This window comes from Bubalus bubalis, chromosome 4 (genome assembly GCF_019923935.1).
Source record: "Bubalus bubalis isolate 160015118507 breed Murrah chromosome 4, NDDB_SH_1, whole genome shotgun sequence".
Taxonomy (NCBI): Eukaryota; Metazoa; Chordata; class Mammalia; order Artiodactyla; family Bovidae; genus Bubalus; species Bubalus bubalis.
The window spans coordinates 53,451,095-53,463,954 of NC_059160.1; the positions used below are offsets into that span (position 1 = coordinate 53,451,095).

Below are 12,860 nucleotides of genomic sequence, written 5' to 3' on the forward strand. Positions count from 1 at the left end.
ATTTTTCTCCCTGGAATCCCCTCTCTCCTTCGTATTTGCTAAATCACATGGGTCTTACTTATTAAAATCCTGCTGATTGGCGTTTTCTTCCTTTTTCTTTTATATCTTCTCCAAACCCAGAGTCTGCTTTACCACCTTCTTGTCATTCATTCACATTTATGCCCTAATTCAGTGGATCATTCATCCATACAACTCATATATATTGAATACCCATTCAGCGGCAGCCACATGGAGGGATGCATTAGGGAAAATCAGTCATGTGGTGTCTTGACTCATGTGTCTTATGGTCTAGGAGGCTGCTGTTCAGCCATGTCTGTGTAGGGATAGGGGAGTGGCTGTTTGCCAGGCACACCAAGGATCTACACTGAGGCCAGTCTTGGGCATGGTGGGGAGAGGGGAGCAAGGGTTGGGGAGGTGCTCCTGTGGGGAGACAGACATTATATGGAAGAGGCTTTAGATACATTCTGTTTGAGCCAATGTAGGTTGGCCATAACTCCAGAGGCAAGTAGCTGGTAATCAGATCTCACTGCAATGTGGAATTCAGTATTTGGGAACATAGTGAACATCCCCATCAATAAGTAAGTTAATAAGATAAGTGACATCTTAAAATGGCTGTTGGGAGGATAGCTCCAGTTTAGATTGGTGATTGGAATACACGCCCTTTTCTTTGTTCATCATTTCACTGGCATCTCTCACTCATTCCATCCATTTATTCATTTTGACACCTTTTCAGTCTTTACTTCCTGGTTGATGCCTTTTACCCACCTGGTTTCATTCTCATTGTGATACGTGGATAGAGGGATCACATGCTTTGTCTGGCCTGTCAGTGATAAGTGAGCCCTGCCTCCACCATGCTTCTGTTTGGTCCAGGAGGAGGGAACTGGCTTGGCACCATCATCCGCATTTGGCTCACCCATTCTTGCCAAGACCTTCACAGAGGGTGTTCCTTCTTTAGAAAGAAAATGGAAGCTCCTTAAAGGAGAAACCTAATGCCCTCAAAGGCATTCATCCTTCAGGAGGTGGGCACACCAGCTCTGTTGGGGTTAGTTCAGGGAAGGCTTCTCTGCTGGGCTGGAGGCCATGGCCTCAGAAAAGACATCCAGGAGCCTCGGAAGTGGGGGAGGGTGGCAGGGCAGTGAACATCCTTCTATTTTGGGCCTTGGAAGCTGAGGATTTATTGCTCTCCCTGAGACAGGCTGGAGGCAGAAGTCTGGGGCAAGCCTGGGTGCCTTGCTGGCTACACCCTGGGGCTGGTGAGCATCTGGTGGAGGGAGGGGGTCAGATGGGATTCAACCTGCACCTTGAACTGCTATAAATCTTCCTGGCCAGGAAGCAGGCTCCAGCCAGGCCTGTGGGGGTGGGGTGGTGTGGTGGTGGTGGTGATGCTTTTTGCTCAGGAGCACCCCTGAACCAGCCACTCCTCGGCGTCCGGGCTGAGCAGTTGACCCTGACTTAATGAGACTACAACGTGGGTGTCCAGGGCCAGCTCTCCCGTGGGCTGCTTCCCTTGGAGCCAAATCAATATTTATTAATGATCTGCCCCCCTCACCCCACCCCCGGATGCCTCTGGCTTCACAGAGGCCCTCTGTTGCACCAGCCTGCCCGAGCCATTCATTAACCACTGAGCCCCGCCGCCTGTGAGGCCGTGGAGGGGCTCACAGAGGCCAGCCCACCGCGGAGGTATTTGCAAAGGTCATTAATGAGCTAATCTGATTTCACTTTTCCAAACAGAAGCCTGGGTCGCTGGGGTCAGTCTCTATTCCCAGCTTTGTGAGTGAGTCTGGTTGGGAGGGGAGAGGCCTGTGACCATCACTGAAGAAGAGAAAGGGAAAAGGAAGGGGTCTTGGAAGAACCTAGAACTTGCATGTTAAAAAGCTACCACTTCTAAAGCCAGGGTGCCTGATGGAAGGTGAGGAAGACCTGGGGCTGTCCTAGGGATTTTCTATCAGCCCCTCTAAATTCCTGTCTTAGTTTGTTGTTTCCTCCCCCTCTCTACATGGGAGAACAGAAATCTAAAATCAAGGGTCCCCCACTCTCACTTTATTCTAAGCCAGCCCAGTGGTTCAGTGCACAAGCTGCCCCAGTTCTGATTCCAGGCCCGCCAGCTCTGTCATCTTGAACAAGTCACCTCATCTCTCTGACCTTCAGTGTGCTCCGTTAATAATGCAAAAATAATCCTGTCTACCCCCCAGGGCTTCTCTGGTAGCTCAGATGGTAAAGAATCTGCCTGCAATGCAGGAGACCTGGGTTCTATCCCCGGGTTGGGAAGATCCCCTGGAGTAGGAAATGGCAACCCACTCCAGTATTCTTGCATGGAGAATTTCACAGACAGAGGAGCCTGGTGGGCTACAGTCCATGGGGTCGCAAAGAACTGGACATGACTGAGTGACTAACACAAACGCCTGCCAGAGTTACTCTGAAAACTAAAATAGACGGTGGAAGTCAAGTGCTTAGCACAGCATTTGGTGGCTGGGAAGCTTTCAGAAAGTATAACTTTAAAGGAAAAAAGCAGTTACTGTAACCTTGAGACTGGGGAAATTGGAAGAACCCATAAGTTGATGATGGGGACATGGGTAAGTGTCCTATCCTGGCCATCAGTGGACTGCAGGACCTTACTTAACCAGACAAGTGTGTTCTGAGCCTTTTCTGAATGATGATGGGGCCCAGAAGCTACCAGGAGTGCCTGGACTTCGATGAAGGCCCCATGGCCTCACAGTGACACCTGGGTCTCCCTGACAGTCTCCCTGATGGGGTCCTAGAGATTGTTAAGCTGCTTCAACCTTTGTCTTCTCTTTGCCAAGACTTAACACCTGGGGGATTTCCTGGTGGCTCAGATGGTAGAGTCTGCCTGCAATGTGGGAGACCTTAGTTTGATCCTTGAATCAGGAAGATCCCCTGGAGAAGGAAATGGCAACCCACTCCAGTATTCGTGTCTGGAAAATCCTATGGGTGAAAGAGCCTGGAAGGCTACATAGGGTCCATAGGGTCGTAGAGTTGGACATGACTGAGCGATTTCACTTTGCCAAGACTTGAATCCTTTGAGTCTTTGCAACCCTCTCAAGTTCTCTGATTTTTTTTTCCCGCCAAGAGGTCTGAACCAAGCCATGTGGCCCAAGTACAGAGTGTTTTCCTTTTGGAGGAGAGGAAAAGAGAAAAGGAGAAAAGAGAAGAGAAAAGAAAAGGAGAGGAGAGGAAACGAGAAATCAGCCAAAGCTGAAAGTAAGCTGGTTCTGCTGCCCTCTGGCGTTCAGCTGGAAGCTGACCAGCACGCCCAGCTCTGAACCCGGGTGGGGACAAAGAAGCTTGTCTCTGGAGCAGAGCCTTGTTTCTTTGGGAAACAGTAGGGTCAGGCATTTGGGGAGCTGAAGAAACACAGTAACTATGCTTCCAAGAACAAGTCAGGCTGACACATAGATTGACTGAAAGTGTATTTTCATGAGTCCCCTAGCCAGTGTTAGCCCTCCACATAGGCATATGAAACCCCAAAAGGATCGTAGCAGCTATGAATCCAACAGCCTACATTTTTTGCAGAGGAAACTGAGCCCAAGATCAGAAAACCTGTTAACATCAGAGCAGAGCCTGTCTGAGAAGGTGCTTCTGACTCCTGTCTCCCTTCTTTCCTCCTGTTCCCTCCCCTCCTCCTCCTCTCCCTTCTCCCCTTCATTCCTCTCCTCCTCCTTTTTCTTCTTCCTCATCACCACTGAACTTTTCCTATCCTAGTGGTTAACACCGATGGAACACTTACTGTGGCCAGTCGCTCTGCTCAAATGTGTCCCATTTCCTCTAGCATTTAACACAAGTGTGTGCGTGCTCACTTGTGTCTGACTCTGAGACCCTGAGGACTATATAGCCCGCCAGGCTTCTATGTCCATGGGATTTCCCAGGCAGGGATACTGGAGTGGGTGGCCATTGCCTCTTCTAGGGGATCTGCTGACCCAGAGATTGAATCTGCGGCTCCTGCATTGGCAGGCGGATTCTTTACCACTGAGCCACCTTAACATATATAATGATGCAGTAATATGGAAAGACAGTTTTAATTCATTTTGTGGTTAAAGAAACTAAGGCTTTGAGAGAGAAAATGCTTGCTCAGTTACACAACAGAGTAAGTGGACAGATTCCTAGCCTTGCTGGAAAACATTATGCTCTGCTCCCTGTATTATATTACTGCTGCTGCTGCTGCTAAGTCGCTTCAGTCGTGTCCGACTCTGTGCGACCCCATAGACGGCAGCCCACCAGGATTCCCATCCCTGGGATTCACACTGGAGTGGGTTGCCATTTCCTTCTCCAATGCATGAAAGTGAAAAGTGAAAGGGAAATTGCTCAGTCATGTCCAACTCTTTGCAACCCCATGGACTGCAGCCTACCAGGCTCCTCCGCCCATGGGATTTTCCAGGCAAGAGTACTGGAGTGGGGTGCCATTGCCTTAAGGGCAGAGTAAAAAGAAAAGCAAAGTCCCCGGAGTTTGTAGCTGAACAGTTCTAATACTGACATTCCTCCTCTATTGTGCTTTGCTTTACCATGCTTCACAGGTACTGTATTTTTTTTTACAAATGGCAGGTTTGTGAAAGCCCTGTATGGAGCAAGTCCATAGCCTTCATTTTTCCAACAGCGTTTGCTCGCTTCCTATCTCTGTATCCTATGCTGGTAGTTCTCACAATATGTCAGCCTTTCTCATGGTTGTATCTGTCATGGTGATCTGAGATCAATGATGTTACTACTATGACTTGCTGAAGGCTCAGATGATACTTAGCATTTTTAGCGAATAAATATTTTTTTAATTAAGATATAGACATTGCTTTTTCAGATGTAACATTATTGTACACTTCATAGACTACAGCACAGTGTGAAAACACAACTTTTATATGTCCTGGGAAACCTCAGAGTTAATGTGACTCACTATACTGTGATATTCTCTTTATCATGGTGGTCTGGAACCAAACCCCCAGTATTCCCAACATGTGTAAGTGCTCAGTTGCTGCAGTCATGTCTGACCCTTCACAAACCTATGGACTGTAGCCTGCCAGGCTCCTCTGCCCATGGGGTTCTCCAGGCAAGAATATAGGAGTGGGTTTCCATGCCCTCCTCCAGGGGATCTTCCTGATCTAGGGATCGAACCTGCTTCTCCTGCATCTCCTGCATTGCAGATGGATTCTTTACTACTGAGCCATCAGGGAATCCCTATTTCCAACATGAATCTGTATTTATTATGTACCAGACTCTGTTCTCAACAGATCACACATATTAACTCTTTTAAACTTATGTGTTCCTATAAAGTGGTACTTTATTATCCCCACTTTACCCGTAGGAAGACTAAAGCAGGGTTAAGTATTTGTCCACTTGACTTCACATTCCAGGAAGTCTGGCTCTAGGTGAGTGATCACACCATCGTGATTATCTGGGTCGTGAAGATCCTTTTTGTACAGTTCTTCTGTGTATTCTTGTCACTTCTTCTTAATATCTTCTGCTTCTGTTTAGGTCCCTACCATTTCTGTCCTTTATTGAGCCCATCTTTGCAGGAAATGTTCCGTTGGTATCTCTAATTTTCTTGAAGAGATCTCTAGTCTTTTCCATTCTATTGTTTTCCTCTATTTCTTTGCATCGATCACTGAGGAAGGCTTTCTTATATCTCCTTGCTATTGTTTGGAACTCTGCATTCAGATGCTTATATCTTTCCTTTTCTCCTTTGCTTTTCGCTTCCCTTCTTTTCACAGCTATTTGTAAGGCCTCCCCAGACAGCCATTTTGCTTTTTTGCATTTCTTTTTCTTGGGAATGGTCTTGATTCCTGCCTCCTGTACAGTGTCATTAACCTCTGTCCATAGTTCATCAGGCACTCTGTCTATCAGATCTAGTCCCTTAAATCTATTTCTTACTTCCACTGTATAGTCATAAGGGATTTTATTTAGGTCATACCTGAATGGTCTAGTGGTTTTCCCTACTTTCTTCAATTTCAGTCTGAATTTGGCAATAAGGAGTTCATGATCTGAGCCCCAGTCAGCTCCCGGTCTTGTTTTTGCTGACTGTATAGAGCTTCTCCATCTTTGGCTGCAAAGAATATAATCAATCTGATTTTGGTGTCGACCATCTGGTGATGTCCATGTGTAGAGTCTTCTCTTGTGTTGTTGGAAGAGGGTGTTTGCTATGACCAGTGCATTCTCTTGGCAGAACTCTATTAGCCTTTGCCCTGCTTCATTCTGTACTCCAAGGCCAAATTTGCCTGTTACCCCAGGTGTTTCTTGACTTCCTACTTTTGCATTCCAGTCCCTATAATGAAAAGGACATCTTTTTTGGGTGTTAGTTCTAGAAGGTCTTGTAGGTCTTCATAGAACTGTTCAACTTCAGCTTCTTCAGCATTACTGGTAGGGGCATAGACTTGGATTACCATGATATTGAATGGTTTGCCTTGGAAACGAACAGAGCTCATTCTGTCATTTTTGAGATTGCATCCAAGTACTGCATTTCAGACTCTTTTGTTGACCATGATGGCCACCCCATTTCTTCTAAGGGATTCCTGCCCGCAGTAGTAGATATAATGGTCATCTGAGTTAAATTCACCCATTCCAGTCCATCTTAGTTCACTGATTCCTAGAATGTCGATGTTCACCCTTGTCATCTCCTGTTTGACCACTTCCAATTCGCCTTGATTCATGGACCTGACATTCCAGGTTCCTTTGCCATATTGCCCCAGAGACCAAGCCTAGGTTGTCTGCCTGTGTAATCAGGGCCTTAACCACAGCTAGGTTGTCTCTCCCTGAGAAACGGGGGCCCTGATCTGGGCTGGGGTCAAACTCTGGCTGTTCCAGTCCCCTTGAGCAATGGCAAGCTCGTGTCATGTCTCTCTGACTTTCACCCTGGGGTCTGGAGCCATGAGATGTTATGTAAAATAGTATCTTCTTCCTTTTCTATTTCCTGGCACTGATTTTTTCTTCTTCAGGGACTTCCTGGCATTGTTATATTTTAAAATTTATTTATAGCTTATTCCTTGTCACTCTCTCTCGGATGTGAGCCCCACAGGAGTGAGGAATCCACTGTATTCACTCCTCAACGTCCAGAGCCTGGCAGTATAAATGCTTAATACGTAGTCATGAAAACTCCTCTGGGAGGGCTAAGGGTCCCCCAAGTCAGAAGATGGTGCAGTGAGGAAAGGCTGGCTTGCTGTATCTCCAAGGGCAGCTGTTACTGCCAGAATTATGGATAAATTTCTGGCAAAATAGAGGCTGTGAATGAGCAGGGACAGGCAGTCTTGGAAGGGAAGTGACAGGGCAGCAACGCACTAGAGAAACAGGGAGGGTCTTACAGGGGGTCCTGAGTCCTGACTGACTACGATAGGACATCCTTCCTTATGCCCTCCCAGACCCATGGAGGGAACAGACCCCATTTTCAGTTCTGACAACAGAGATCCATCATGCAAGGCCCTGGATTCAAGGAGAAAGAAAAGCTTGGAGAGAATTCAAGTGACAAAGTGGGAAGTCAGGTCTCATCTTCAGTGAGCTAAATGCGGGGCTGAGTCATCCCAGACTCCAAAGTCCAGCATCTGGGACAGCGGAGGGCTGTGGAGCGACTTCTCCTCCCTGCCCCTCGGCTTCCTCTTCTGAAAATGGGGGTGATAAGAATACCAACCTCACGGAGCTGGTATGAGAATTGGGTGAGGAAGGGTGTGTAGTGTTTAGGACAGCACCTGGCACGAAACAACAGCTCTGTGAGTCTTAGCTGGAATTACTACCACAATGTCTGTTCCTGTTATTACTATTGTAGGGAGCCCACCTTGAGAACCGGGTTGGGCTTAGGGGTGTGCAGACCTCCAGGTGGGAAACTGTAAAGAAAATCAGGCAGTCAGGCTCCAGAGCCAGCCCCTCTGCCCAACCTCTGTGCTCCCCACCCCTGTACCTGGCAGGATGGATTTTGTGGTCCAGACCTGAGATCACAGCATCATCCAGGCCCAAGTTTGAATATTGAATCCACTGTTTCCAACAGTGTGTGTGTTTGGGTTTATCACTTAACCTCTCCACATCCCGGTCTTTTCATTTTCAATATGGGGATACCAATAGTACCACCAGGCTTCCCTTGTGGCTCAAACAGTAAAGAATCCAGCTGCAATGCAGGGTTTGATCCCTGGGTCAGGAAGATCCCCTGGAGAAGGGAATGGCAACCCACTCCAGTATTCTTGCCTGGAGAATTCCATGGACAAGGGAGCCTGGCGGCCTACAGTCCATGGGTCTCAAAGAATTGGACACAACTGAACAATTAACACACAAACAGTCAGTTCAGTCAGTTCAGTTGCTCAGTCGTGTCTGGCTCTTTGAGAACCCGAGGACTGCAGCACACCAGGCCTCCCTGTCCATCACCAACTCCTAGAGTTTACTCAAACTCATGTCCATTGAGTCAGTGATGCCGTCCAACCATCTCATCCTCTGTCGTCCCCTTCTCCTCCTGCCTTCAATCTTTCCCAGCATCAGGGTCTTTTCAAATGAGTCAGTTCTTTGAATCAGGTGGCCAAAGTATTGGAGTTTCAGCTTCAGCATCAGTCTTTCCAAGGAATATTCAGGACTGAATTCCTTTAGGATGGACTGGTTGGATCTCCTTGCTGTCCAAGGGACTCTCAAGAGGCTTCTTCTCCAACACCACAGTTCAAAAGCATCAATTCTTCGGTGCTCAGCTTTCTTTATAGTCTAACTCTTACATCCATACATGGCTATTGGAAAAACCATAGCTTTGACTAGATGGATCTTTGTTGGAAAAGTAATGTCTCTGCTTTTTAATATGCTGTCTAGGTTGGTCATAACTTTTCTTCCAAGGAGCAAGCGTCTTTTAATTTCGTGGCTGCAGTCACCATCTGCAGTGATTTTGGAACCCAAAAAACTAAAGTCTATCATTGTTTCCATTATTTCCCCATATATTTGCCATGAGGTGATTGGACTGGATGCCATGATCTTAGTTTTCTGAATGTTGAGCTTTAAGCCAACTTTTTCACTCTCCTCTTTCACTTTCATCAAGAAGCTCTTTAGTTTTTTGCTTTCTGCCATAAGGGTGCATATCTGCATATCTGAGGTTATTGATATTTCTCCTGGCAATCTTGATTCCAGCTTGTGCTTTATCCAGTCCAGTATTTCTCATGATGTACTCTGCATAGAAGTTAAATAAGCAGGGTGACAGTATACAGCCTTGACGTACTCCTTTCCCAATTTGGAACCAGTCTGTTGTTCTATCTCCGGTTCTAACTGTTACTTCCTGACCAGCATACAGATTTCTCAGGAGGCAGGTCAGGTGGTCTGGTATTCCCATCTCTTGAAGAATTTTCCACAGTTTGTTGTGATCCACACAGGGCTTTGGCATAGTCAATAAAGCAGAAGTAGATGTTTTTTTCTGGAACTCTCTTGCTTTTTTGATGATCCAACTCATCGAATAGTACCCACCAATCGTACCCACACCAATAGTACACACACACACAATAGTACCCACCAGTAGTACAAATACTAAGTAAAGTATTTGGAATTATACTCAGTGTTAGTTAGTTTTTATTATTAACAGAGGAGGAAGAAAGATTAGCATCTCAGATCTATGGAAAGGAGGCTGTTAAGTGGACCTTTATTACTTGTGTTCACATAATCATCTTGTTTTGATGGAATGCAGCTGTTTCCTGTCTGATGCGCTAATGTGTAGACCATGGGTGACAGTTCCCCAGTATGACCACTAGATGGCAAACATGTTCTTTCCTGCCTGACCTGAGCAAAGCCAGACAGAAATAACACGCAAGCAGTGGAAAGCTACCTTTTATCATCCTGACGCTGGGCTGCATCCTTTGCCTGCATTCTCATTTACTCCTCACAGCAGTCCCCAGATTAAAGGACATATTTCACCAAAAATGCTAAGCACAATTCCTGGCATATGACATGTTGCTGCTATTTTTACAGAGTTGAGACTGAGACACAGAGGATGAGTAGGCAGCTGGAGCCTGGGTTCTAAAAGGTAGACACAACTGGCTGCAAGTTTAGCATCTTTTTCCCTAAAATTTCCTCCCTCTGTTCCCTCTCTGCACATAGAACTACAGTGCAGCCTGGTTCCTAACTTCATGGAACTTACAGTTCAAAATGTCCTCATCTCTGTTCATTCATTCCTGGGACAGTTCTGCTCTCAGTGTGCCTTCTTTCTTGAAGGCCACAGAGATCTGGGTGCTGCCACCTGCTCTGCAGGACCCAGTCACTGTGGGTCACACCATTCAGATCCCACCTTCTCTCCCACTGTGCTTCCCAACCCAGGGATCAAACCCAGTTCTCCCACAGTGCAGGCAGATTCTTTACCAGCTGAGCCACAAGGGAAGCCCAAGAATACTGCAGTGGGTAGCCTATCCCTTCTCCAGGGGATCTTTCCGACCCAGGAATTGAACTGGGGTCTCCTGCATTGCAGGTGATTCTTTACCAACTGAATCAGGGAAGCCTTGTGGTAAAGAACCCACCTGCTAATGCAGGAGACATAAGAGATGTGGTTTCAATCCCTGAGTTGGGAAGATCCCCTGAAGGAGGGCATGGCAACCTACTCCAGTATTCTTGCCTGGAGAATCCCATGGACAGAGGAGCCTGGTGGGCTAAAGTCCATAGGGTCACAAAGAGTCAGACATGACTGAAGCGACTTAGCATGCATAGAATGCACATTCCAGAATATATCTGGAACATATATCACATGAAATATTCTGCTGCTAAAGCAAACCATCAAACACCACTCCACTGTGCCATGATAGGTAGACAAGAGATGAATTTTGAGATAATTCAGAGAAAATCTCCAGGAAAGGGAATAGGTGAGGGAACATATTTTAAGTGAAATAAGCGAGACAGAAAAAAAAAAAAAAAAAACATACTGAATGGTATCATTTATATGTGGAATCTTCAAAAATAAAAAAAAAAGAAAATTCACAGAAACATAAAGTAGATAACTGGTTACCAGGGGCTTAATGGTGGGGAAATAGGGAGAGGCTGGTAAAAGGGTACAAACTTTTCAGCTATAAGATGAATGACATCTGAGACTTCCCCAGTGGTTCAGTGGTTAAGACTCTGTGCCTCCAATGCAGGGGACACGGGTTCAATCCCTGGTGATGAAACTAAGATCCCACGTGTTGTGTGGAATGGCCCCCCAAAACAGATGGATCAGGCCTGAGGATCTAATGTAAAACATGGTGACTGTAGTCAATAACACTGTACTGTATTGTTGGAATTTGCAAAGAGAATAAAACCCTCAAAAGATAAATATGTGTGGTGATGGATGTGTTAATTAACCAGATGGGGGGAATCCTCTCACAATGTGTATGTCTATCAGACCATCATGATATATGTTTAAGCTATCGTCAGGTTTCGTTATTGGCTTATTCAACTTCAATGTTGAATAAACCAAGAAATATATACAATTTGTTTCCAAGGAAAATGAGATTTGACTTTTGAATAGGAATTTGGGGGTTATCTGGGCCCCCACTTGCCAGCACCATGGGCTTGCCTTATTGGAGCTGATCCCCTGCTTCTGATCTTGGTAAGCCCTTTGGCCATGTTACACCCATCTGCTAATCAGGCCTTTGCCCTTTCTGTGTTGCAGTGCCCTGGTTTCCAAGAACCATTCAGGAACTCGACAACTTTGCCAACCAGGTTCTCAGCTATGGAGCTGAACTGGATGCAGATCACCCGGTGAGCCCGTGGCCCCGCCCATGGAGCTCCCTCAGTTCCTCCCTCCACCCCCTCCACCCCCTTTCAGCAATGTGTTTTTGTTTGCTTGTAAGACAAACATTTATTGAGTGTCTACTTAGACATCATCATTATCATGGTTATCTTTGAAGCAAATACAGATCACCATCCAGAAACTATTATTTATTTATCATATATGTATGTAAGGGATGTGTATTCATACATGCACAAAAACACACATGCACATATGTAAATCACCTTTATTTCTGATTTGGTCCTACCACAGAGATTTAAATCAAGTGCTTGGGCAACACTAAACTACTAACAACTCCACCAGGTACAGTGGGGCAGTAGGGGGTGGTGATCTGGAACTGGATTTCAAAGCCTGAGAACAGTCATATAAGGAACCAAGAGGCTCTATGAGCCGAGGGAATAGCATATGCAAAGGCTCAGAGTCCTGAAAAGTATCTGGAATATTTGGACATGAATCTGAGCAAACTCCAAGAGATGGTAAAAGACAGGGGAGCCTGGCATGCTGAAGTCCATGGGGCGCAAAGAATTGGAAACAACTCAGTTACTGAACAACAACAACAATATTTGGGGAATGGCTGAGTTGATGTATTAGGCATGAGGGTGAGAGTGTCAGGAGATGAAGCTGGGCAGTGGGTTATGGTCAGATTTTAAAAGATCTGATGTATCAGATAGAACATTTGACTGTATCCTGTATCCATTCATATTTTTAAGTAGTTGACCAAGGTTGGAGTCTTATTCTCCTTTTTAGGGCGGAGGACTCTAGAAGGAGCAGCCTTCTAGAGGCTGAGAAGTGAGGCTTCTAGAGGTGAGAAATGCCACCATCGTGTTGACTGTCATTTACTCTCCGACCAGGCAGATGGTTCCTCAATCTTTAAACGACTTGGAGGCTGTTTTCATTACTGTAACTCACTTAGAGCCTCTGCATTTTATCAGGACTCTGTTTCTCCTCCGTCTCAGCTATGTGGTCTTTACAGCTGAGCTGGTTGTGAACTTGCTCTTCACAAAGGCTCTTCTCAGTAAGCAAAGCTGATGTTCCCATTGTATTGACTGAGTCACTGAGGCACAACAAAAGTAAATGACTTCCCTAAGTCATCCTAAACTTTGGATCCTTCACCTCTTTCATCTGTGCTCATAGTACCTGAGGACAGAAGTCTAACCAGTGTCAG

At 46.0% G+C, this 12,860-nt stretch overlaps 1 protein-coding gene across 1 annotated transcript in view; it reads left to right on the plus strand.

Moving 5' to 3' along the window:
- The window catches only part of PAH (phenylalanine hydroxylase), an 89,559-nt gene that overhangs the window by 33,864 nt on the left and 42,835 nt on the right, over nt 1–12,860 (plus strand). Inside the window, exon 4 of the mRNA XM_006058816.3 lies at nt 11,576–11,664. Coding sequence (XP_006058878.1) covers nt 11,576–11,664 — 89 coding nt within the window. The remainder of the gene's footprint in view (nt 1–11,575; nt 11,665–12,860) is intronic.